This window comes from Pholcus phalangioides, unplaced genomic scaffold, assembly GCF_987345545.1.
Source record: "Pholcus phalangioides strain wild (caught in Gottingen) unplaced genomic scaffold, Ppha-v1.0 ptg000009l_1, whole genome shotgun sequence".
NCBI lineage: Eukaryota > Metazoa > Arthropoda > Arachnida > Araneae > Pholcidae > Pholcus > Pholcus phalangioides.
The window spans coordinates 21495452-21522264 of NW_028301602.1; the positions used below are offsets into that span (position 1 = coordinate 21495452).

The 26813-nt window shown below is 34.8% G+C and overlaps 1 protein-coding gene across 1 annotated transcript in view; it reads left to right on the top strand.

The window, feature by feature from the left end:
- The first annotated feature begins 446 nt into the window (after positions 1-446).
- LOC149082520 (alkaline phosphatase, tissue-nonspecific isozyme-like) overlaps positions 447-26813 on the top strand; it is a 63304-nt gene continuing 36937 nt past the window's right edge. The window contains exon 1 of the mRNA XM_089235774.1: positions 447-716. Coding sequence (XP_089091900.1) covers positions 647-716 — 70 coding nt within the window. The 5' untranslated portion in view covers positions 447-646. The remainder of the gene's footprint in view (positions 717-26813) is intronic.

Here is a 26813-nt window from a genome sequence, read left to right on the forward strand (position 1 = left end):
ACATCGGGCAGTATTGCGTCATCGAAAAATTTTGTAGAGTATATAACGATAGTAATGATAGCCTTTTAATTTTGGCATTTTCGATTCATCTAAACATATTATAAGTATATCTTTTTATGTTCATTTGTAATCTTCATTCTTATTTGACTAACTGTTTACAATTCATGTCTGTAATTGGGATTTATAGTTTTATCCTTTAGTAGACACATATGTATACATTAAAATAAGTAAAAATTGACTTTAAGGTTCACGACACCATTTAAATTTAAAAAAAATGGTCACTTTTTAATAAACTAGTTCAATTAAAAAAACAAGAGGCACTGTGTTTTTCGACGCCAAATGCGGCACCAGTCTTGGCGATAAATGAATCGAAACTAACTCTAGAAAACGAGGAAAATTCCGGGAGAGAATCATATGAGAGACTATTTCAGGCATCCGAGAAAGAAGGTTGTTGGTTTTTCCAGAATTTTTTGTAGCAGAAAAGTTTCATTTTTTTATATTACAGATGGATTTTGGATAGTTTGGCGTATCATCTGACTCTGACCAAACCGCCGAGAAGGAAAAGTTATCAAAAGTTTCATCTTCAAGTTATGATTTAGTGAATGTAAATGTGATACATTTCTGCTTTTGAACAGGCAACAAAATTATGAAATTCTGTGAAACATATTTATTTGTTACTCTGTCATGTTTCCTGTATTCGGATGCGGAAGCACAAGGTAAGTAACGGAAACTTGCATTATACTAATCTGATTTAGTCAACAAATTTTTTTATAACGGACTTTTTTTCTTGTGATGATTAAAAAAAAAGCATGTAGTTTTAAAGTTAATTAAAGTTTTAAAAGTGGTAGTAGTAGTTAATAAAAATGCAAAAAACTTAAGTTAATACATATTATTATAAATTATCACGTAAATTAATAGTCATATCATTATCATGATGATTCATAATAATAATTTTGCTTCAAACAAAAAAAAAATGGTTGTCCCTTAGAGTATAATTAATGCATATTTTACATAAAAAGTGTGTGAATTTACATCAGTGACTTGTCATGATTTTCAGTGAAATAGAAGACCTAAGTAACATATTTTTCGTGATTTTCTTAATTTTTTTATTCGAACATTTCTAAAAAGAAATTTGACGTAAAAGATTTGTATCATATACCAATAACAAATTCCATTCACATGCATTTTTAAAACGGACTATAATGATAATTAATAATATTTCGTGATTTTCACTTAATTTCATAATCTTATATGAATCTTGATGATTTAGTTCAAACCATTGACACATTAGTACAATATTATATAATTATGTGCCACTAGTTATTAATATATATCTATTTCTTATTAGATCATTCATAATTCAATATTTTTTAGAAAGAAGATCTTGATAAATGTTTTTTCTAAAATCAAAACTTTTCATTCTTTGTAGATATAATCGAATTATTAAAAAAAAAATAGATTGACGAAAATCTGATGTTAAGCAAGCAGTAAATCATTAAGAGATTCCCAAGATTAGAGAAGCATGGATATCCCTCACTTTTTCTCGCAAAATAATTTATTCTGCGGAATAAATTTCGATAAAATTGAAAGAGACCACGTAATTGAGTATTTTACGTCAGAATCGGAAAAAGAAATTTTGAAAACATACATTTTTAATACTTTTTTGATACCTCATGAATTTATATTGAAATTACTATAACAGTTAATTTTAATTAGTTGAGAGTTCCTCTCATAAATTGAATTCCCAGTGAAAATATTTCGTTCTCGGAAAAGTTTATGAAAGTGAATGATATGAAATTGATTTATGCTAAGAAATATAACTGTAAATTACAATAAGTATATATAAAAAATAATACTGAATAAAAGAGGAAAATAGTTTTAAGAAATTGAGAAATTGTTTTCACTTAAAATAATTGAAAAAATATAATTGTGTATATTTGCTGTAGATTGTATATAATTGCTTTTGTTGTAGAATAGGTTTATCGGAAGAGCTGGAATATTTTAATTAATTTTTGTATGAATCATCAGTGTTAACTTCTACATGAAGATTCATTAAATTGTCAATGAATTTATTTGAATTTCTAAATGCATTCCATGAATTTTTACACTCGAGATATTGATTGATAATGTCTTTGCAATCTGCTTAAAAAAGAAATTGACAATCGATGGAAATGAACTTAAATTTTTTCTTATTAACTGGACGAATACTGTTACGGATCGTAGTAATCATTAGCCACGGCTATGCAAATCAAATATGGCAAGATGCTGTCTCTGCTTGATGGTGAGGTTAGTATGAAAAAAGAATGATTGCAGGATTCAAGCAGTGTGGATACATTTCCGAGGGGGGGAGGATGTCACTGCCCGCGTTCCATACGGAGCTTTTTTTAACAACTGGCTGATGCGAAGATGAATTTAGGAAAGAAAGAAAACACAATTGCCGTCGCGGAGAATCGAGTTCACGTCCTCTCAGTTGCCAGGTGAGACCCGCTAGACCACTAGACTAATGAAAGAAATGAATTCCAATCTTTCCTTAGAGCTCGTGTGAAATGAACGGGACAGTAGATGGACGGTCGGACCTAACCCAGGCCAAGTTCGCGATTGCTGACAGTGTCTGCAGATTGCGACTTATCCGACCGTCCACTTACGGTTCCGTTCAAAGAACACGAGTTCTAAGGAAATGAAACGAGCTCTAAGATTGAAATTCGTTGCTTTTGTTGTCTAGTGCAAAAGGGTGCTCTATCGGCAAGTGAGAGGACGGGGGTTCGATTCCCAGGAAGGGCAGTTGAATTTTCTTTCTTTCTTAAATTCATCTTCTCACCAACCAGTTATTAAAAATCTTCGGATACAACATTTGTTGGCAGCTGATCTCTATGATGCAAAACGCTATCGTATCAGAAAATTCCCAATATAGTACACACCGTTTAATGTGTGTCACATTGGAACTCGGGGTATCTGATAACAAAAATTAATTGATAACTATATCCGCGAAAAAAATCTCGGTTGTGAGTGATGACCATATGCTCCGTTTGGTCGAACTTAACAACACAGCTTTTCTTTCCTACATAACATATTTCAAAATGTTAAATCACGGGCATTTTTTCCCAATTGTTGTAAAAGAAGATTCCTCCCCACGTAAAAGTAGAATAATTTTTTTTTTAAATTCAGAAATTCTGAGTTATAATGGAGCTGCCTAATGTATATTACAAAGTACAATACTTGTCATAACGGACGGTACATTCTGTACATTCCTTTGTGAAAGTCCTCCACCCGAGGAATTGTGAATGCGGCCAGATGAATGAAACTAATCAAGAACTGAAAGAAGGGTTTTTACTGTACACATGTGGCCTTCAATCTTGAAGGGAAGCACTCCTTCAATCTAGAAAAGAAGCGCTTGTGGAGGCGCTTCTAGCTAGCTATGCTCTGTGCCTTCACAAGCACAAGTATCATAGCGACTATTACGGCTCGATTAGGACATTGTGAACTGAGAAGGGAAAGTTTTGTCAATATAAGGGAACATTCTGACCTCCTAAAGAGTCTTCTAGATCAGTAACGATAACTTATGGGGGGGGGGGGGAGAGAAAGGAAATGAGTCTGGTTTAACATTAGTTTAAATATGCAAAACAAAAAACTTTTGACGGAAAAAAAAGATAACACATAAATCGAAGTCCTAATAACTCAACGAACTTTTTCCCATGTAATGATTTCGGTTCGATACCGAACTTTGCGAAGGTGAATAATAAATTGATGGCAATAAGCGGAGTCTATGTACTTTGGTTGTCCGAAAACGTCCGTTGTTTTATTGAGAATAGTCGGCATGTTAAAGATTTGAAAGTCTTTCTCAGCGTGTAGTCATTATTGGATACAAGAGAAGAAAAAAGTATCGCCAGAGCCATTTAATGTAAAGATGATTTAATTATTATCTCAATCAACGATAAAAATCTAATAGTCTCAATGTTTTTTTTTGTGAAGAATACTGAAATATACTGTGGTGTTTGGTCAGCAAATGATAATGATAACTCCAAAATCACATTTTTTGAGATATAAGCAATTCATTGTCATTCAAAAATCAAAAATAAATCATACACACAACTACAAATGGAAATATTATACATCAGCATGTTGTTTAGCTGTACACGTATATGTGCATTTATTCCACTTCCAATCGGTTATAATTAACAAGACTTACTTTTAGATCAAAAAACCATTTTTTGGAGATATCATATTCTGACCAAACACCAAAGAATTATCTGATACACGCCAAAATTGTTTAGGGGCGTTTTTGTCTGTCTTCACGACATTTAGTCTCTGTTAGGAAGTCACCAACGAATAAGACAAATACACGAAAAATACAAAAAAAAACAACTCCTAATGCATTTCGACACACAGTGGATGCCGTCTTCAGAGGAAATATATCTAAAACTTTGGTATTCAACATCCAAGTGGGATCCTCAGTCAGTGTGATTAGTGGTAAAATATTTTTTCCTCTGAAGACGGCACTCACTGTGTGTCGAAATTGCATTAGGAATTTTTTTTGTATTATTTCGTGTATTTGCCTTATTCGTTGGTGACTTCTTAATATTCTTGGGCAAGGTCGATCTACTCTTCCATTTAGTCCCTGGTTCACACGGAAAGTTGGATCTCAAACTAATAAAAAAAGTGAGTTTATTTTTAAATTTGAAACTGGACAAATTTTGTGGTCATCAACTATCATGTATACGAAATTAAATGACAATTATAATATTTGTAGAGTAATTAATTGAAATGTGAGCTTCCGGTAAAAAGTTTGTTTCATAACATAGCAGAAACAATGTAGCCTCAGGAATGTAATAAAATTGACCTACCCTTCTTCTAAATCAAAACAGCTCCGGTCTATCACCGTTGCAACTTACTATTATTTTTTATACTGTTGAGGGATAAGTAAGTTGTGCCGATGTTTTTTCTGTTCATTGAATCAGAAAAATTTAAATAGTTTTTATTGGTTGAACATGGAAAAGAAAATTATGTAAGTCTTCCAAATTTAGATAATGTATATCTTACGGTAAATGTGATATATATCGGTTATTAGGCATAATAGCCAGTTATTATGCATAGTTACCAATCGCCTTGTAAGTCTGATAAATAGACCACTTTTACCGGTGAATATTCATAATATCCGAGCGTCGTTGGCGAATTTGATAAATACTAAAAAAAAATTATAATTTTTTTCGGAAATTATGAAAAATACCCGAGCATCGTTGGTAAATTTGATAAATAAAAATTACACTTCACCGGCGATTATGCATAATAACCACAAACGTCGTTGGTAAATTTGATAAACACATACTTGAAATTTGGGGCCTTGTCGAGGGTGTCGGGGTTGAGGGGGAGTCGCGCCCGCGGTGCTGTCCTGGCTTTGTCGAGCGGTGATGTGCCCTGGGATTGGGGATTTGGGTGTGGGGGTGTGGTTGTGCTGCTTGGGGGGTTGGCGGGATGTTGGTCCGAACCGGGTATTCTTTCCCGGCAGGCTTGCCGGTTTGAGTTTTTTCCGGCACGCCCACGATCTCACGATCAATGAGCTTATATCGCAAAAGCGACAGAGCCTGGGAGTGCTCGGTTCTATACTATACTATACTACTTGAAATTTATTGCCTTTATCTGTGATTATGCATAGCCCTTTGATGTGACTGGTGAATTTGATATATGTGAAAAAAATTCCAAATGAGTCAAGCATGTGTGATGAATATATATTATTGTCGCATCCTGATGTAATATAATTCACCACGTAATAAAGATATTCACCAGATAACAAATTTTACAATCGTGCTTCGATATAATGACACAATACATGTATGAATTATCGTATGTAGGATATCATATAATACGATTTACCATGTTTACCAATGATGCGACGCTTGCTTATTACGTATGTGTAATCGCTGGTAAAAGTGATAACTTTTTAATATGTACATATTAAATTTATTGACGATGCTTGGGTATTGGCATAATTGCCGGTAAAAGCGATTAATTTGGTGAAATTTATCAAACTTACAAAATGCTTGGTAAGTATGCATAATAACCGAATTTATCCCATTTACCATGACATATATAAATTTAATCAATTGAATATATATATATATACACTTTTTCAATTTAATTAATTAAAGAAGTTCGAAACATAAAATCGATATTCAGCTTAAGAGAGAAATGTTGTTCGCGTATATTGCAGAAATATAAATATTGCACCTCTACAACGAACATACAATATCCATACAGTATAATTATTTTCTCAAACAAATCGGAGAGAGAGAGAAGCACATCTCCAACTAAATTCAATTTATGAATTTCTTTTTGTGTTCGGAAGTTTTTGGAATTGTGCTCAGACTTATGTGCATAATTATCCGATTTCATTATTTTTTTTACATTTATTCACCTTGATCCTTGGAAATATTTCCGATACTAACCATCTGCTACAGATTCCAGACATAAAAATTGAGATATTGAAATCGGAATTAAGATTGAATAGGCAATGAAACTCATGCAGATGCGAGGGCTTATTTATTAGTGATAGATTTCTTTTCCAGAAAGAATATATTCAAATAAATCTTTCGATAAATTTCAATCAAGGTAGATTTGATTTTCGGATCGGAAAAATCGCAGGGATGCTGGTTCGTTTTTCTCCTTTTTTCGGAATTCCAACTTCATCTATTTTGCAGATAGATCGCTTAGTTGCTTCTAGATAAATTCAGAGATTTTAGAGGGCATTTTTATAGATACTGAGAAGTTATTTCTCAAACAGTTCTTGCGCTAACAATTTTTTCCCAAGGAACTCTTACTACAATTATATTCCGTGGAAAATAATTGAGAGGAAACAACTAAGAAAACGTGTTGAAATATTTCTTTAAGTTTCATTTAAAAAATAAATTTTGGTAACAATAATTTCCCTATTCCCATACATTGTTTTTAATGAGCTATCAACACAAAATATTGTGTATTTTTTTATTATAGTAATAACCATTTTGGACTTATCACTATTTTAATCCCTGACAAACTTTTATAAAAGAAACTGCTATTTTTTTTAACAACAATATAATGAACAAGCAATTTTTCTAAAAAGCATAATGTGGGATTAAAGAAAAACAATCTTAAATTTGAAGAATAAATTTTTATTAATGAAGATCAAAATCGATTCTTCAATCATTTGTTATGTTTGATTTTCTGATACATAAGCGAAAAAATTTGTAACATTGATAAAAGAAATCAGTTTTTAAAAGTTGTGTGTACAAAAAATGGATGTAATTTAATTTCATCATATGTGCTTTTTGGGTGCGTGTAGTTTGTAGTACCTTGAACGAAGCATAGGCTTGAATTATGTTTTGGTGAAAATCAGTAATGACATTATTCCATCTAGAGCAGTGTATAAGCGAAGGAATGCGTTATTGAATTACAAAAATTCAAATTAAGTTAAAAGAGTAAAACACAAATACTGCAATCGCTATTATATGAAGAAAAATAATTTTATTATACAATTACCGTTTCACAGTTTCAAACAATTTCACGAAAGATGATGATTAAATGTGATTAATGAAACTCACTCTCGCTAATTCTCGTTTTTTGCTAATTTTGGATTAATAACCATATATCTTAACAGAGCTTCATGGTTTGGACGAAATAAAAAAGAAATTATGTGTATATAAAAATTGCTGCAATAAATAAAAATGAATACATTTATTTATATAAATCGAAAAAATAATGTAAAATAAAACCGGTTGGATAATAAATGATTGAATACGCTTTAACAATCATGCCTCAATAATAAAACAATCTTATTAAATTAAAAACCAGCATCAAGAAAATTTCATTTGTGTGCAGGTACTACGCGTAGAGATTTTTAGGTCAATGCGAACTTGCAAACAAAAAAAAAATTTTAAATATCAAAATTTAAATTTAAATTAATATTGCATTTGAAAACATGAAATTTTTTTTTGGTGGATAAAGCACTATTGGTGGAAGTGTTTCAGCCACGAATCGCCAGCTGAAGCTTTATGAACGTTTCGGATACAGAAGAGATTGATGAATCAGGTGCATGGTCACTCATTTTGGTTCGAACAACGCACGTTTCACTTAAGTATTGAATGGTGTTATTAATCCGGATGCAACTAGGATCACCAATCTGGATATTCTTATTGAAGAGAGGCTTAGGTTTTAAGCGTTGGTAAAAAAAAATCGAAAAGAATGTTCGGTTTCATTTTTAAAAGGTTTCTTCGGGCTCTCCTAAAGTGATTCTTCCTTTTTCCGGGGCTTAGTTCGTCCTGGACTGGAGTATGCCGTAAGGTTTTGGGTATCTTACCTACAGAAAGGTATATAGACTTTGTTGACGGGGTTGCAGAGAAGAGATACGCGTGCATTGGAAGAACGCAGGTGTCGGGGCTACATAGTCGAAGTTTTTAAATATTTCAACGGGATGGATAGGAAATATTAATACGCCGTCAGTGGACTGCTTTGACAAGGGGACACCAGTTCCGACTGCGAAGGGACAACCGCAGGTTGTGGAGTCGCAAAAAAAGTGGATAAAAGGTGTAGCTTACCCTCAGGGGTTGTGAGTTCTAACGCAATTAACACACGTTTAAAAAGAAATACGATAAACATGTTGGGGTAAATCGAGAAGCTATCCATTTTTAGATAAGGCAACCGTAATTTTTTTTATCGGCAGTGTACTTTATCATGTACATATAGTTTTTAGTTTATATAGTTGCACTTTCAATTCGGCTGCTGTACTTTAGAAATATATGACATCCATATTTGTTATGGGCACCTTTTTTCAACTGCCTCGTTGGGCATTTTGCCTGTTGTAGCCTTGTATTTGAATACTTGAAGAAAGGCTCAGGAAAGAAATTCTTTGCATTCGTGCAGCGCCCTCTGTCAACAAAACGTGAACAATTTTGTTTTCTGTGAAAAAAAAAAACCACATCCTTTGTGAGAATAACGAATAACATGTTAAATAAACCAACTCCTATTTTTATGAATTTTTAAACTATTTGCGAATTTATTGGACACCCGGTAAGTTTCTAAAGTCAAGAGGACAAACATTTTGGCACAACTTATATAATGATACAGCTGATTATATATATTAAAATTTTAAATTTTTCTGCAAAAAAAAACCCCCCAAAAAACACTCAAGGCATACGTATTCAAAGAAAGCAACGAATTTCATTTTTTTACGATCCATGAAGGCAAATTAGATTAAGGTTCAAAGCCAAAATCCGACGCGAAACAAAAAATTTAGGGCCGGATACAAAACTCAGAAACTTGACTAATGCACGTACCCTCCGAGGTAGTCTTTCCATAACCATAAATTATTAAATTCGTTTCTCAGAACCAGGAAAACCGAATAAAAGAAAGCAGATAAAGAAAAAGTCGCCATTCAGTGCAAAATATAAAGTTCATCTTCCTGTCGGAATAAACACTCGAAGATTTTCATTTCCCTGTTGAGCTTTTATAATACATAATATCCGCTTTAAAACAATTTTATTTGACGATCCATTTTATACGTAGATAACACATTCCATTTTTCCCCCTTAAAAAATGGAATTCAAACTTATAAAGAAACTAGTATAAATTTTGTTCCGGTGGAAATATTTCGCGATCTAATTTGATTTACGATATAATGTTTATGCTTCGGAGGAAAAAACTCTGCTTTAAAGCATTATCTAAAGTCATTTTCTCGCGTGTATAGATCATTTATCACATTTTTTTTATATAAATTTTTCGTTTTCGTAACCATTCCAAATTTTTATTTCTCACTTCCCGGGTGTGTTTCTGAATGACTTTTTTTTTTTCATCATGACGAAGTATTTGTCACTATTAAACCGTTTTATCGTTCGTAGAGTTCAAGTAAAAAAATATATTTTTGAATATGTGGCTACAATAAATCCAAAATACAATTCACGCCGCTTAATGTGATCAAATCGGGATTCTAGGTTTCTGATAACGATAACCGAATGACAGCTCCAGTCGAATCCCGTTTTAACTAATACCGTTATAGTGAAAAAATCTCGTTTCAACGAACACTTTCTAATCCCCGGATAAGTTTACATAGGAAAAATGCAAAAACCTGGAATTCCTTTATAATGGAATTTCGTTATAACGAACGGATTTCGTTATAACGGGATTCGACTGTATATCAAAAAGTCGCGTTTACACGTACGGTGACCATACATACCGTTTTATCGAACGGGACGTATGGTTAACGGGTACTGATAAAAGAAACAATTGTTTTTCTTTGCAGCATAACACAGAATTGGTTGCAAAATGTTAAAAATCGTTTCTATTTTTTTGTATTCTATTCTAAAACGGAACCTCTTTTATTTTTCTTCCTAAGCTAAAATGCTGCATTTTTGTTATTCAGCCATTGTGAGGCATTAGAATGAAACTATCTAATGCTTATCACGAAATTACCAACTCCTTTTTAATGTATACAATACCTTTCATAGATCCCTTGAGAAAATTTCTCGGGAAAAGAAATTTTAATCTGGTCAACTGAAAGAAACTGATCAAGAACTGAAGGAAACGCTTTTTTTCCGTCATGCATTCGCCTTCATTATAGGAAGGTCATTGCAAAAGATACTCCACACGTACATGGACCACTGATTATGACATGAAGCTCGGAAATACACTGAAGAGCCAAAAAAACTGATCCACCTGCCTAATATCGTGTAGGGCCCCGCGAGCACGCAGAAGTGCCGCAACACGACGTGGCATGGACTCGACTAATGTCTGAAGTATTGCTGGAGGTAATTGACACCATGAATCCTGCAGGGCAGTCCATAAATCCGTAGGAGTAAGAGGGGGTGGAGATCTCTTCTGAACAGCACGTTGCAAGGCATCCCAGATATGTTCAATAATGTTCATGTCTAGAGATTTAGGTGGCCAGCGGAAGTGTCTAAAGTCAGAAGAGTGTTCCTGGAGCCACTTTGTAGCAATTCTGGACGTGCACAATGTGCTGGACGTGCTTCGGAATGCACAATGGACATGAATAGTTGCAGGTGATCACACAGGATGCTCACGTAACTGTCACCTGTCAGAGTCGTATCTAGACGTATCAGGGGTCCCATATCACGCCAACTGCACACGTCCCATACCATCACCAGCTTGAACAGTCCCCTGTTGACATGTAGGGTCCATGGATTCATGAGGTTGTCCCCATACCCGTACACGTCCATCAACTCGAAGCAATTGGAACCAAGACTCGTCAGACCAGGCAACGTGTTTCCAGTCCTCAACAGTCCAATATCGGTGTTGTCGGGCCCAGGCGAGGCGTAAAGCTTTGCGTCGTGCAGTCATCAAGGGTACACGAGTGGGCCTTCGGCTCCGAAAGCCCATATCGATGATGCTTCGTTGAATGGTTCGCACGCTGACACTTGTTGATGGCCCTGCATTGAAATCTGCAGCAATTTGCGGAAGGGTTGCACGTCTGTCACGTTTAATGATTCTCGTCAGTCGTCGTTGGTCCCGTTCTTGCATGATATTTTTCCGGCCGCAGCGATGGTAGCGTAGATTTAATTTTTTACCGGATTCCTGATATTCACGGTACACTCGTGAAATGGTCGTACGTGAAAATCCAAATTTCATCGCTACCTCGGAGATGCTATGTCCCATCTCTCGTGCGCCGACTATAACACCACGTTCAAACTCACTTATATCTCGATAACCTGCCATTGTGGCAGCAGTAACCGATCTAACAACTATGCCAGACAGACACTTGTTGTGTTATATAGGCGTTGCCGACCGCAGCGCCGTACTCTGATTGGTTCCATGTATCTTTATTTGCATACGCATGCCTGTACCAGTTTTTTTGGCTCTTCAGTTTATTTGTCAACATGAGACAGGGGAGAGAACACATTTTAGCCATAATGATAACTATAACTCAAAAGAAAAAAAAAGTTTTGTTGAACCTTAGCTTCTCAAAACTGCAAAACGCGCAATAAAAAGTTTCGACGGAAAAGTAATTGATAACGTTATCCGAAGTCTCAATAACTATAAAGAATTTTTTTCTCCATGTAATGATATTGGTCCGTTCCATTCCTTGCAAAAGTGATAACGATACCCGAATGATAACGTTATCAGTGAGTCTAATGAGTGGCATCGACTGCATTATTTTGGATGTGGGAATTCACTATTATGATTTACTATAGAGTAATTCGTGTTACTTTATATAGCAAACAAATCCATTATAAAGACATCTAGACATCTAGAGAACATTTTGTTACGCAAATTAGCTCAGATGCAAATTTTTTTTAGCTATGTGACCCATTTGCTCAAGCTTTATGGCAAGAATTCATCTTCAGCAGTTCTCCACATTTCCATTTCCATTTTTTCACTAACGTATACGATTATTCCATTTGTTAAAAAACGGGCTTTGTTGGTGGATTTCATAACAATGGCGATTCCACTTCCACGTGAGCGTTGAGGAGTTTGTTTTTCGGTCATTGAAAATCCTCCCTTTATTAAGACGATACTTAAATTTCATAGCTTTCTCGCGAATACAGGGTATCCTGTAAGTGCTAAAGCGGCCTTTATCTAATCACCAGTTTGTCTTAGAGGTGTGGTTTCAATTTAAAAAATGCTCAAAATGTGTTCAAAAAATTTCTGCACCAGTTTTCAGGGAAATTACAGTGTCATAAAATAAAAAAATCTAAATTTTTATACGGTCCGCCTGTCCAATTCGAAAGTTTTTGTGCTGTCTTTTCGAAGTCCAACAAACAATCTTATGTTTTTAAATGCAATATTCGAATTCAAAAACCAGAGAAAAGTTGGGAAAGGACAGCATAAATGAAAGGAGCGTGATCTGTTAGCTTTTGCTGTTATTTCCCAACTGTTGTTTAACTTTTGAATTAAAATACGCCAGTAAATATTGCAGTTAAAAACATGTAATTTGCTTTGTTGGGCTTAGAAACAACAGGGCAACAATTTTTTAATTGGAAGTTGGAGAACAAGAGGACCGTCTAAAAATTTAGATATTTTTACCTTGTGACACACTGTATTCCCCCTCTTAAAACTGGTACAGGGTAATTTTTTAACACATTTTAATCATTTTTTAAATTGGAATCATACCTCTACGACAGGCGGTTGATGAGATAAAGGCCGCATTAGCACTTACAGGACATCCTATATATAATTAAACTGACCACATACTTAGACCTATGCAGAGCTTGTTCTGTTTGAAGTATTTCTCGTTGAAACTTAATGTACAGTCGAATTCCGTTTTAACGAATACCGTTATAGTGAAAATCTCGTTTTAACGAACACTTTTCTGATCCTCCAAATAAGTTTACATAGGAACAATGCTAGATAATTTGGAATTCCTTTATAACGAATTTTTGTGTAAAACGAAGTAATTACTCCGTTCAGTCTCATTAGAAACTATTATGAACAAAAATTGTGTATTTAAATTTTTTAATACCAGAAGAAAATTAATTCGGTTTTATGCTGGGGTCAAAGTCTTTTGACACAAGCAAACAAGAAAGTTGTGTTTGAAATTGTTGTTATTGTTGAAAGAATTACTAAATAATAAAAAATCCAAGTCATGCAATGTGCACCCTAAAAAAGCAGAATGAAGGGTGGAAGCAATTTTTGATTGTAAACCTACCTGTAAACCCACTGCATAATGTCCAGGTGGTGTTCTACATGTGATTCACTCACATATGGAAGAGTAGGTAAACTTTGGCTAACAATACACAGAAACAAGTCACCAAAGAAAAAAACAACTACAAGAAAAAATCGAAACGCCTTATGTGAACTATGGGCGTCGTCTTCAGAGGATACAAAATATCACGCTGACCGAGGATCCCACTTGGACTGATTACCAAATCTTAACTCTCGGTTGCTCAGCGGAAAGAAAAAAAAATATACGCCTGTCCAATTATATGCCAAACGTCGTGACCAAAATGAAGCCGAGCGCCCGCGTGTAAGTCTTCTATAACATCCTGATTGGCTGCTTGCGAAATGGAGCTATATAATTGGTCTATTTCAATTTTCTTGACTTGGACAGACGTATATTTTTTTCTTTCCGCTTAGAGTTAAGATTTAGTAATCAATCCAAGTGGGATCCTCGGTCAGCTTGATATTTTGTAACCTCTGAATACGACATCCATAGCGTGTCGAAATGCACAAGGAGTTTTGATTTTTCCTTGTATTTGCCTTTTTCGTTGGTGATTTCTCTGTGTATTTACTCACATTCAGTCTGTTTCGAATTAAATTCATCGGGTTTTTTCTGTCAAGTAGATTTCTGAGGATCTCTTTGCTTGCATTTTGATTGTTATATTTTCCCCTATCCGTTGCTTTATTGTGTCGCATTGAAAGAAAATTACTTTTTGAATATTCCCGAGCTTATTAAAAATAGTTCCGCACACTTATTACCTTTCTTGAAATACCAAAATCCCTTGTCAGCTGAGATTGGCTTCACTGCTGCTTTTAAGCTTTAATTACGTTTTCTCGAAAAAATACATCCAATATTTTTTATGTCATAGAGTGTTTAATATGTGGTTTTTCATACATTTATATTTAATAAGAAATAATTACTTCTATATGTGATTAAACACTATATTTTGAAAAACTCTTCCGATCCGCCAAGAAATAAACATTAGAAATATATAATTTCTAATATGTTAGACATTATGCTCATTAACTCCAAACAAAAAAAATTCAGCAACAGGTGTCGATAAATATCATCTTCTTTCTGCTTTAAATACACGATGGTCATAAACTAACTTTGTCGGCATACGAGCCGCAAAAATCATCGAATGCGAATGAAATTCGAGATATGGGTGTTACAGAGTATGTGCCGTAACTATAGATATTTCTGTGCCCCATACAATAATTTGTATTTAGGCCCATTCTTTAGCTCAGAATGATCAATTTTGGCCCCTTTTGGGTCCCGTTCCTAGTGGGCCCTGTGCCGGTGAGCCTGCCTAGTACCGTACTGTACTCAAGAATGATTACAGGAGGAAAAAACATAAGTTTTGCGGTTACGGTGAAAGCACGAAATTTCAAAACATTCAAATGACAACACTGACTTTTAAGCATTGCAAAGTGAACAGCAAAGTAGAAAACTATGAATGATGTTGAAACGATACCTTTAAGCATGTGTTAAAAACCCGCGCTAGGCGCAGGGGAAGAAATATGTGGAAATCATATAATATCACTGTCGAAGGAAGTCCCTCACCGAGAGGTTAACGCACTAATCCTTTGCTGAGATATTCTTCCTTTGTTTGCGCCAGGCTGGTACATGATCCGTTCTAACGCCATTCATGGTTTTACACTGCCCCGATAACCAGCAGTGCATAAAAGTGAGTGTTGCCACTTAAAATTTTCTCAATTTTTTTGCTCTGCAGCCGTAACCGTGAGAGCTGTAACTGCGTTTTCTTTACTCATTATACAGCGCATACTCTGAGACACCTATATTTCAAATTTCGTGATCATTCGTTCATTTTTGTGGCCGATAGGGGCTCGTGCATGGATAAAGTTATTTTACGACCACCATGTATATGCATGCGACTGAATTTGAACCACTGTGGAATTTCTGCATTTGCTAGCACAATTGCACATTATAGAAACCTTAGGGAAAAGAAAATTGCAATAAAAAATAATAGTGCAAAGTTCGATCAGCAATGGTAATGGAAATTTCGTATACTGAAGTTCGGAACAGAAAAGTACCGAACAGTGTAAAAGTTCGAATTGCCCACCAGACGCGGAGGGTAACAGTACCACCTATCATCTTCGCGTGATTACCTATAATCGGCGGATAATTTACTATGTGAATAGGACTCATTTTTAAGTTCTCCCTCTTCTTTCGAAGTTTTCGTTTTAAATTCCTAGCCCCATCTACATGCACGTAATTTTGCAAAGAATTCATTAGAGAAATTTTTCACATTTCGTTTTCAATCACGACTGAATAAACTTTTTGGAAGCCGAAAGAAGAATTCGAGTTGAATAAAACAACTGGATCTCTTTGAATTAGTGTTGTTCTAACGTCGCATCTAGGTGAAGTAAAGATCTAAAATGAGACAGCGTACGATACTTATTGCTAGTTTATTACTATCACATACGTAGTGTGCTCATCTGTATCACTAGGTCACTCACTCAACAATTGTTTTAGTATTTATCAGATTTACCAACGACGCTTTCTTTTGGGTGTTATGCATAACCATCGGTAAAAGTGATAAATTTATCTAACAGAGTCGATTGGCATTTGACGCATAATAACCAATTTTTATCACACGTAGCGTAACATATACAGTCAAATCCCGTTTTAACGAATACCATTATAGCGAAAATCTCGTTTTAAAGAACACTTTTCTAATCACCAAAATAAGTTTACATAGGAACAATGCTAGGTAACCTGGAATTACTTTATAGCGAAGTGATTCTTCCGGTCTCTTGGCGTTCGTTATAACGGGATTTGACTGTACATCTTTTTTGCCATCTTCGATTTCATTCAGAATGTATTACATGATTATTGAAATACATACCACACTGACGACCTTCTGGACTCAGTGTTTCCGAAACTTTTTGTTTTATTACCCCTTTCTTCAAAAAAATTTTTTCCCATCACCCCTAACTGAAACCTACCCATAGGATCCTATGTTATATTCGTATCTTCTACCGTCCCCAACCATTTCATCACTCGCCCCCCCCCCTCCCCCCGGGGAGGTGATGATATTGCCCATTCTGGGATATACTCTTCTAGACTTTGGAATGTGAATCGATGTCGGTTGATGAATATCAACCATTCCATAGATTGAACTGTCATTATTTCCCCCACACAACTATTCTAGATTTTAAATCAAGGGTGCTCAACATTTAGGACTGTGCGGGTCAATTCATCGGTTTATAAACGTGTCGCGAGCCACTCAAGGGATCTATAAACTTGCCGGGTACCAATTGGTGTGTCGAGGATGGCTTATGCAATCTGGAAATGTGTCACGAACCACTTAAGTGATCAGTAATTGTGCTGCGGATCACTTAATTTATCTGTGAATGTGCAGGGGGTCACTTAACTGATCTGTAAATGTTCTGCGGGCCACTTAAGTGATATGAGACTGTACCGCGTGTCACTTGAGTGATCTGTAAATATGCCTGGGGGAGTTATTCAAGTGATCTGTAGATATTCGCGGGTCATCTAACTAATTTGTAAATATCCGTGTGTCACTTAAATGTATTACAATTATTACAATTACTTACAATTACAGTACTTACAATTATTTGTAAATATGTCACGGCTCCATTAAGTGATATATGAATATATCGCGGGCCACTTATGTGATGTGGGAATCACATCGCGGGCCAGTTAATTGATCTCATTGCGGGTCAGTTAATCTGTAAATGTGCCGTTTAGTTAATTTTTACACAATTCGGCGGTTTGAGGTCGCGGGCTAAATCAGAAGACACTGAAAGCCACATTTGGCCCACTGGCTATGAATTTGGCATGCTTATTTTGAATGAATCGTGTTATTAGTCCATATAGAATTCCAATATTATCCTCACCTGTATAATTATTCAATGTAGCTAATGTGATTTTCAAATTCCGGTAAATCTGTCGAGTGACTTTCACAATTTTTCATCCGAAAATTCAACTCTAATAGAATGTTTCTTCATTAGGGACGAATTTAATTTCAATAAACTGTAAGTTTCCGCTAAAATATTTGATAAAACGCCTATGTATCCGTGATAATTTTGTTCCAGAGATGAATCATGACATAACTGCGGACAAAGAAAACACAGACGCATCTATGTTGGGAACCCCCTCTTGCGTTTGTTCAAAGGGTGATAAACAAACAGAGACAACCGAAATTTCCTAATGTCGTGGTAATTAACTTATCTTGTTAAACAGAAGCCTTTTCTGTACGGCTTAACGAAAAGATAACGAGACATTTCTGCGGAGCTTTTTGAAGTCGCTTAAAAGTTTGAATTTAAGCCAAGAATATATATATAGGAGGAGGAGGAGTGTCAAGATTAATGGATGAGAATGAACTCGAAAGCGTGAATCTTTGTCACCATTTATTTGTTTAAGAAGACGGAGGAGGAGGAGGAGGAGGAAAAGACATGCACCTTGATTAATAGAGTTTCCTCACTCACTACTTTTGCATTCATTTGTAGCGGAAAACACTTTGTATTAAAATGAGGCACAAACTTGGAAAAATCTACAGCCTTTGAGAGGAGACAAAGAATCAAGGTGTCATTGAGAATTGTACGAAACTTCTCTTTTAACATGATCGTAAGTGAGGATTCATTCAGCATGCGTCTGTATGTTTTAGGCTTATCGGGAACAAAGCTTTTATGCAAAGATCTATTTAAACTATTTTTGTAGTCCATTAAATTGCTCGTATTTCAAAGAAAATGGTTATATAGGGTGATTTATAACGAGGGATAGTATGCAGTTTCTAGATGCTGTACTTATTGGAGACATAGACCACGTGTTAGAAGTAGTGTCTCTAACTATATGAGAAATATTAATGAATATAATTCATAATTTTGTGGTATTGTATACTAGGATACGCGCGAATTATAAGCTGAATAAAATTGATACGCAAATTTGTAACATATAGCTTTTTTTTTGTAGATGGAATAAGATGAAGAGAGTACATTAAAAAATAATTCACAAACAATAGATTTTTTTTAAACAATAATAGATGTCTGTGTTTTCAAGCAGACAGGAAGATAGTCATTTTCAGTAAGAAATGCACCCACAAGCAACTACTACTAATACTAAATCGTATAATGCAAATAGTAGACAATTTCTAATGAATTGGTGCGTGCAGGAAATTGTTGTGCGTATATGTGTGTGTGGCTTTAAAGTATTTATTATGTTAGAGTGATGCGTGTGTTGTCTTCAAGATGTGCTACCATCTGTCTTTAATACTCGATTCGAAAAAGCAGATACAGAAGGGGTCCTGATTAATCGGGTAATGGTTAAACGGATACCGCGCTCAAACGGATATAAAATCCTCTTCAACCAAAATTACTCCCAGAGATAATGTTAAAGTTCCCCACTTAATAATATCAACAATTTTTTCCCGCTTAGACGCACATTACCATTCATACACAACTGTAAATACTCACTTTGTGCATAATATGTATATTCGTTAAAACATTTGGAAAGCATGACAATTATGTTATACTAGTTAAGAATTATAAAAACCAAAAATTTGCGGCTTTTCGGGGTGTTTAAGCTGTCTTCAGAACATTAAATTATTTCACTTTATTTTTGTTCTCTTTAAGCCTGTAGAGCGTGTTAACGTTTTCAATGAGAGTAAGAGCCTCATGAAGTCTGCACAAACGCCATGGCTTCGTGCATTGTCTTAAAATTAGAAAAATGATCGCGAAACGAACATTTTTCTATTTGTGGAACGGATTAAATTTTTGGATGAAATAAGAAACTGAAATTTCCGAATATACTATGGAATTTTTCGAATTCGGATGTCAAGCATTAAGAACAATTCCGATGAAATTGTAGAAGATTTGCAGAAAGAACAGAATCTCTCAGAAGAAAAATCTCAGAAAGAACAGAACCTCGAAATCAGAAAAATGAAGAAAAAAAATCCGATTCGATTGTGTTTATTAAGCTGTGTTACAATGGTCTCAGGCTGAAAGCGTCAAAAATGCACTGATCAACGGTTGTTTGATTAAACGTCATGTTTAGGCAAAAAGCAGATAAAACACCAAAGATTTTGAAAACGGAGAAAATTTTCTGCTTTAAATTGATGGTTACACAGATGGCAGCAGAGGAACAACTTTATGTTTAAAACATTGCAAAATATACGAGACATTTTACAAAAACTATTAAATGGCTATTGAAATATTTGCCGTATAATTGAATAACCTGCTTAATCGGACATTATGAACTTGAACCGTTGATATCGTCTCTATTTAAGCGGGGCTGACTGTATATAGTTACCGCTATAGCGTACCCGTGTTTAACGAATAAAATTTTCTTTCTCGCCAAGTCCTATATAATGGGATTTTACCGTAAATTACTATAACATAATAATCAAAAGATGGTAAATCGAAATGAAACAGAGATAATACAAATCTGAGAAAAAAAAAATCTGCAGTTACTTCTTTTTCTACTGTTTTCAGGTACATTGGATTTTGTATTATTTAACCCTCTAATTGGTAAGCATTGAAATATCCAGAGGAGGAAAAATTTTGAGAGGGTTTTCTGTATTAAGCAATAGAGGGGTACCTGAATGCTATTACATGACAAAAAAATTATTGTTAATATTAAAAAAAATATGGGACGTTGCACTTAAGGCAAACACACTTTTTATATGATTTACGTAAATTTGAATAGTTTAGAGAAATGCCATTTATTGCTTGCCAACTATTTGGCTTTCTATCATTGTTGAAGAATGCACAGCAATATGTTTTCTCCTGACATGGTATTTTCTTTCAAAATGCAGGGTTTAAAAATCGTTCTTGCTTGTCTTGTCAAAAAATAGGAGACGTGTGTTCAGACACGCGAGATTCTAACACGATTGGCACGTTTAAAAAGAAATACGATAAACATATTGGGATAAATCGAGAAGTTATCCATGAGACAACCATACATTTTTATGGGAAGCATATTTATATTTTGTCATAATTATTGGTTTTTTATTGCTTTTGTTAGGTTGCTGTATTTTTGATATAGTTTAGATATATATTCGGCATCTATATTTATTATGGGCGTCTTCTTTCAGCCGACTCGTTGTTCAGTTTGTCTATTGTGACCTTTGTATTTGCATCTTTGAGCCATTCTGCTGGTAATTATAGAAACTTCATGAACAAGTAAAAATCAAATGTTTAGAAGATGTTGGTAGCATTAGTGTCAAAACGAGCTCAAAATATAAAATGCCTTTATTTGAAAAATATAAGAATCTCACGTTGCTTTAGAGCAGCACTGCCAAATAAAGGGTTAGTAATATTGAGATTCGATGATTGAGAGTCTTCTGTACTTACAGGAAAGGATTCCTACAGTTCCTATATTACTCGAAATTCCTGGGGAAAAATAAAAAATACCGCCAAATTAATCTTTCTCAGTGTTATATACACCGGGATTTACTTACTTATTAAAAAATAAAAAGTAAGAAAATTCAAGTCTTAAGGGAAAAAAAATAGTTTTAACAAAAAGAACCGAAGTCTATATTCTCAATTCTTTTCGAAGAATTAAAGGAATAGCTATTCGATATCCTCGGTAATCTGTTCCTGGGGAAATAAAAACACAGGCGAAAGGCTCCATTCAATGAAATGGAAGAAAAGAGCAACGTGCAGCAAGAAATAACAAAACAAAGGAGAGCAAAACAAAAATTACTTTGATATATACTTTACTTATATATACGCGTACGTGTTTTTTTTATACTTTTACTTGCTGCAAATTGATGATCAGGTAGAAAAGTGAGGGTTTATTTAGGATTACTACGAGAAAAAGATGAAGTAAGGGAGAGAATAACTAGAAAATAAACTTCTTCAACTATGCTTCCTGACTGGAAGAAGCTGAAATAACGCTAAGAATAATGGCAATTTATATTTATTTTCCTGTTCCGAAGTCCGGATATTAAACGGGAATCGTATAAGAGGAAATATATATATGAGCTTTTTCCTGAGATATTATCTAGGAATTCATATAACCACCAGCTTTAAAAATAAAGATACATCAAAACGGATGAAGGAAAAATTTATTATGATGTATTATTGAGGTAGGTATGTGTTTGGAAATTGAGATGCAACGTCAAATTTGATAAGTTGAATATTGGAATTTGATTGGGAATTTGGAATATTTGAATTATATTTATTTGATAATGAATAACTGTTTCATCATAGCATAGAAATACCCAGTTCAATCCTCAACCGGTTTTGTATTTTCAAACATTTTATAAAATTATTTTAAATATCATTTTTTACACTTGTATTGAATATATTACATATAAAATTTATAGTTTTAAGCGTATTTTTCTTTTTGGATATTTAAAATAAAGGTTGGAGCAAGAAGTATATATAGCACAATAATTATATATATATATATACACACCTATATATACACACTACAGAAATGCAAAGTTTTTGACTTGAGGGACACGCAATAAATGTTATATGTAATTAAAATTAGGAAAACGACGATTTTCAACTAACAAAACAATTTATGAATATATTCGGGCTCATAAATTTAATATGCTAAAATGATTTAGAAAATAGATTAAATGAGCTCAACTGAACATATTTATATTATATACTGCACTAGTTCTTAACTAAAGTTTAAAATGGGATTCATTTATGCCAGAGTTTCCCAACCTTTTTGATATCGTGGATTCCCTGTAGCAAAAGTTAAATCTCTACGGCACCCCGTAAAATATTAAAAGCATTTTTAAAAAACTGATTTACATGTAGTTAAAATTTTAGTAATGAATTAAAATTTTTAAGTGTCCTTTATGCATGCAATGGAAATGCATATATAGGGAGTTTTGCGGAAAATATGGTGAAAAAAAACACAACTGATTTAAACTATGAACAGGAAAAATAGAATTCAACGAATCACATTCATTTTACCCAGTTTTATCCAATTTTAATGTGAAATGTAATAAATTTGACCCTTCCTTATCTAAAATATAAAGGGTTCAACTGATTTCGGATGAAAGTAAATATCTCCATTCAGAGCATTAAGAAGTGAAAGGTCTGAAATAAGGGGGCTTCGGAGCTATTGAAAAGCATTGAAAAACTTGCTATTTTTATATTTAAAGTTTTTTATTGGAAAACAACAAGAAAAACATCTCTAAATTTATGTGAAATATTTCTGTGCTTATTTACAAATAGTCAAAGTAAAAAAAAATATTGTCTATAGGTTATTATATTTACATTATATCAGAGATTTTCAAAATTGTTTTCTGGTGGCTTCTCTGTGCTTCCAAAATCTTCAAACGGCTCCCTTGAGTTTTCAAAACTTGCACCAGCTTCCGCGAGCCCAATTTTGTTTTTCAATCATGGTATTACTGAATAAAAAGCCTATCACACTAAGTATTATTACGAATTGGAGGAGCCCTGCCTTTAAGGATCTCCTTCAAAAACATCAGCAGTCTCCATTGAGAAGGCGTACCTCCTAGTTTCAAAATCCCCTCATAAAACAAACATGAATAACGGTATGGTCATACAGTATCAGTTATACTTCGGGTTACTCAAAGTTTATGAAATTAAACTTCCCCAACTCAGAAAAGTTTGTAAGTGTTCTACTCTTACTTAAGAGTGGGTTCGATCATCTGCAGGGGCAGTAGAATTTTCTCTCTTTCCAAAAATATATCTTCTTATCAAAGAGCTGTTAAAAACCTTCGACTGAAGTATGACATTAATCGCTGGAACATGCCAACGAATACTGGCCTTAAAATGTTACGAGTTGTTCCTACACTGCTACTACTTAACCATACATGCGCTTCGTGCACATTGCTCTGCGGAATTTCCATCGAGTCAGCGCTTGTTGAAATATGTGAGTGAATATGTATATGAATGACTACAACGTATTTAAGTTGTCAGAGTTGTGCTTGTTTCGTGTTCTTGCTGGGGCTGCCCTCTCGGTAGACCTGTAAGTACAAACTCGGTTATAGTGACATTGCATATTCCGTGAAATTTTGTCCTTCTGAATTATCATTACAACCGAAAAGTTGATGTTTTTGAGACTTTTCTTTTAACAAAAAATATAACCAGATGCAATCGAACAAATAAAGTTGTTTCTTTATAATCAGGGTGACCATGTTTGATTGAGAAAAATGCTGGTCATCGCCGATTCTCGCCAAAAATGCTGGCAAAGTTCCCAAATATTGCTTACAAATTAACATTAGGGAAAAAAGTGAACTAAATATTCACATATTGAACATTGTAAGACCGCAGACATCCCACTTCACAACTCTCAGACAGATATCTAAGTGTTCCCGAAGGGTGGATGTGTATGGAAATTTTATTAAATAACAAGTAACATAGAGCTGCTTGCAACGAAGGCAACAAAAGTTAATTGATTAGTGGCTTCAGCAATCATGCACATAATAATATCATGTACCTCGAAACATAAATATAGATTCAGGGCAATCGGGCCCAATAACAATGATTAATTTAGAAATCTCGCATATAACATCCGTCGATCGTCTCTCGGCACCGGGAGCGTCCTTGAGGTTCGGTGAACGTCTTGTATTACTTAGTATACGGTATCGACATTCCACTCATGATTACATAGTCAGTTCAGATTCTTGCACCGCAGCTTACGTTGCTGAGGGGACTGGACGTCCAGCCGTCATAGTGTTCGTCCTCGTTTAGATGAAAGGTCTTCATTCCTCTATTCATGTCACAAAAGATGCAACTACAATGAGCAATTCTGCTACTTTAGCAGTGAAAAATCGCAGTGGCATAATCAGGTATCACGGCGATCATTTGTAAATAGAAATTAAAAATCTATAGTATAATCTGTATATACATCAAATTTTCAGTGATTTAAACTATTTCACGAAAAGCAAAATTGGTCATGGGAAATCACTTATTGCCGTGTTCAATGTATAGTCAATATTCATATTTTTAATATTTATAGTCGTATTTATCGCAACACAATTTACAAACTATACATATTAATTTTATCCTTGTTTCTAGTGACAATTAGAAATTACCTCGGATAAGAAAGATGTTTTTCGTGATATTTCTACCTCGGCTAACGAATACGGATTCGGCTAAGAGAATATTTTTGTTGACATGGATGCATGCGTTCACACGACTCAGTAGCGTTGTGAGTTGAATATTTGCCTAATCAACATCAGAGTTACTGTCTTTATAGCCCGATTAATATATGTCTGCGTAAGAATCATTTTCGAGTTGTATCTTCACTTAGCTTTTATAATGGTTTTGAATCATTTCGTGTAAAATAAAACATTAAGACAATAAGAAATGAACAAAAAGGAAAAAAAAATGACGAATGTTTTCAGAGCAGCGGAGAATCTTGACACTAGACTGAACGGTGTGGCTGCACGTTCTTATATCGCGAGACGGTTAGCATCAAACTGAATAGTTTGGACGTTCTAGAAGATTATCTTTTCCCTCTGCTTGAATGAGACAGAGAATTGAGCGGACCACACCATATAATACAAATACAAATACAACGCCACAACAGGCAAACTGCCCAACGAGGTGGCCGACCCAAGAACATCACGGATCCCCGAGCCATTCTTTTGGAGACCCCACCCACTACTGCTACCACACATGCACCCCCCCCCCCCCCGCGGAACCCCCCAACGAACCGGTACATGCGGGAATGTGCGTGTACGTGTAGTGCAACCTGACGTAAAGTTTGTTTCTGTGTAATGCTTGTTATGTGTAGTGCTGCCATCTGCCCCCAGTTTTTCTAACTATGAGTGAAGTGTTATGATTGAATGATTTACCGTTGTAGGACTGTTGCTCTCTGTGGCGAGACTTTTTAACTGGGAGATCGGCTCGCATTTGCGCCTTGAAGTTGGGAACCACAGAAAACCAACTTCAGCCGACCACCACTGTGGGGTTCGAACCCGGATCCTCGCATCACGAGTCCGGCACTATAACCACTCGACCACCACAGCGGCTGCCAACAACTTGACTGGGTTTTGTACATAGAGTAAAACAGGAGGTCTGGACAAATCTATTGTCCGACATGCCCGAGGTATGCAAACGTATGCGACATAGGCAAAAATTTCAACTGGGCATCTATTTTTTTTTTCGATCACATGCTTGACGCTGGCATACAGGATAAAAAAGAAATAAATTTAGTTTTTTTCAAATTTTTTCATCGACAAGGGTGCAAGTGTTCCGACACACACATGCGTGAAATTTCACAGAAATTCTTTCTTTGGCAGTCATGATGCAAATGTATGATTAATAGGTGTTAGCAATGTTTTCTGATATATTTTCGTGGTCCTAATATTTACAAGCCCGGTGCTATCATGCGCTCTTATGCACTGCAATTAGCCTCAGAATGAAATCATACACTGCTACAGGGCTGTTCTGGAAAATGGAACCCCCCACCCCTGTGAAGTAGCACATATATCCCAATGGTATTCATGGAAAAAAAAGAGAAAATACATAAAACGTAAATTTTTTTCCCAAAAAAAGTTGTATATAAAATGGCCCTGACATACAGTGTATAAAGTGTCCTAAACGGGGATAAAAATTTTGCGATAGATTCTTTAAAATTAAAGAAAATAATTTATGCCGCATTTGCCTTTTCTACACAAAAATGTCAGAAAAAATACCCTTCACAAAAATATGGAACACTACTGCTACCACCTATCAAAAAAAACCTAAACTACAAGTATATACTATAATTTTGAAGTTTAAACTGTACGGAGCATGAAAACGAGCAGAATGTTTTATAGTTAAGTATGTTACTCTTTTGTGCTGCATACAGGTGTAAATTTGATGCTCTAAGATACTGGTTAATATATTTTTATGTTTGCCGCTGAATTACGTTTTATAATTACAAAAAATGCATAGTAATCGACATTTTGGCGCTTAAAACTTATGCCAGTATGCAGCATAAAAATTAAAAACATAATCTTTTACTACATAGTTGTCAATTTCTACTCACAAATGTAGATCCAACAATAATTTTATTTTGAGAATTACAACAGGTAATTTTGATTCAATAGGTGTCAGCAGTGGTCCCAGCTTAAAGCGTTTCTCGTGTTTATAATAAAAAATATAAAGTATGAACACATATGAAAGAAAATAAGACAGAAGGTTAAGAAATTTTCCTCCAATTTTTTTTTTCACAGGTTCGAAAATTATTTCTCCCATTCACGCCAGTT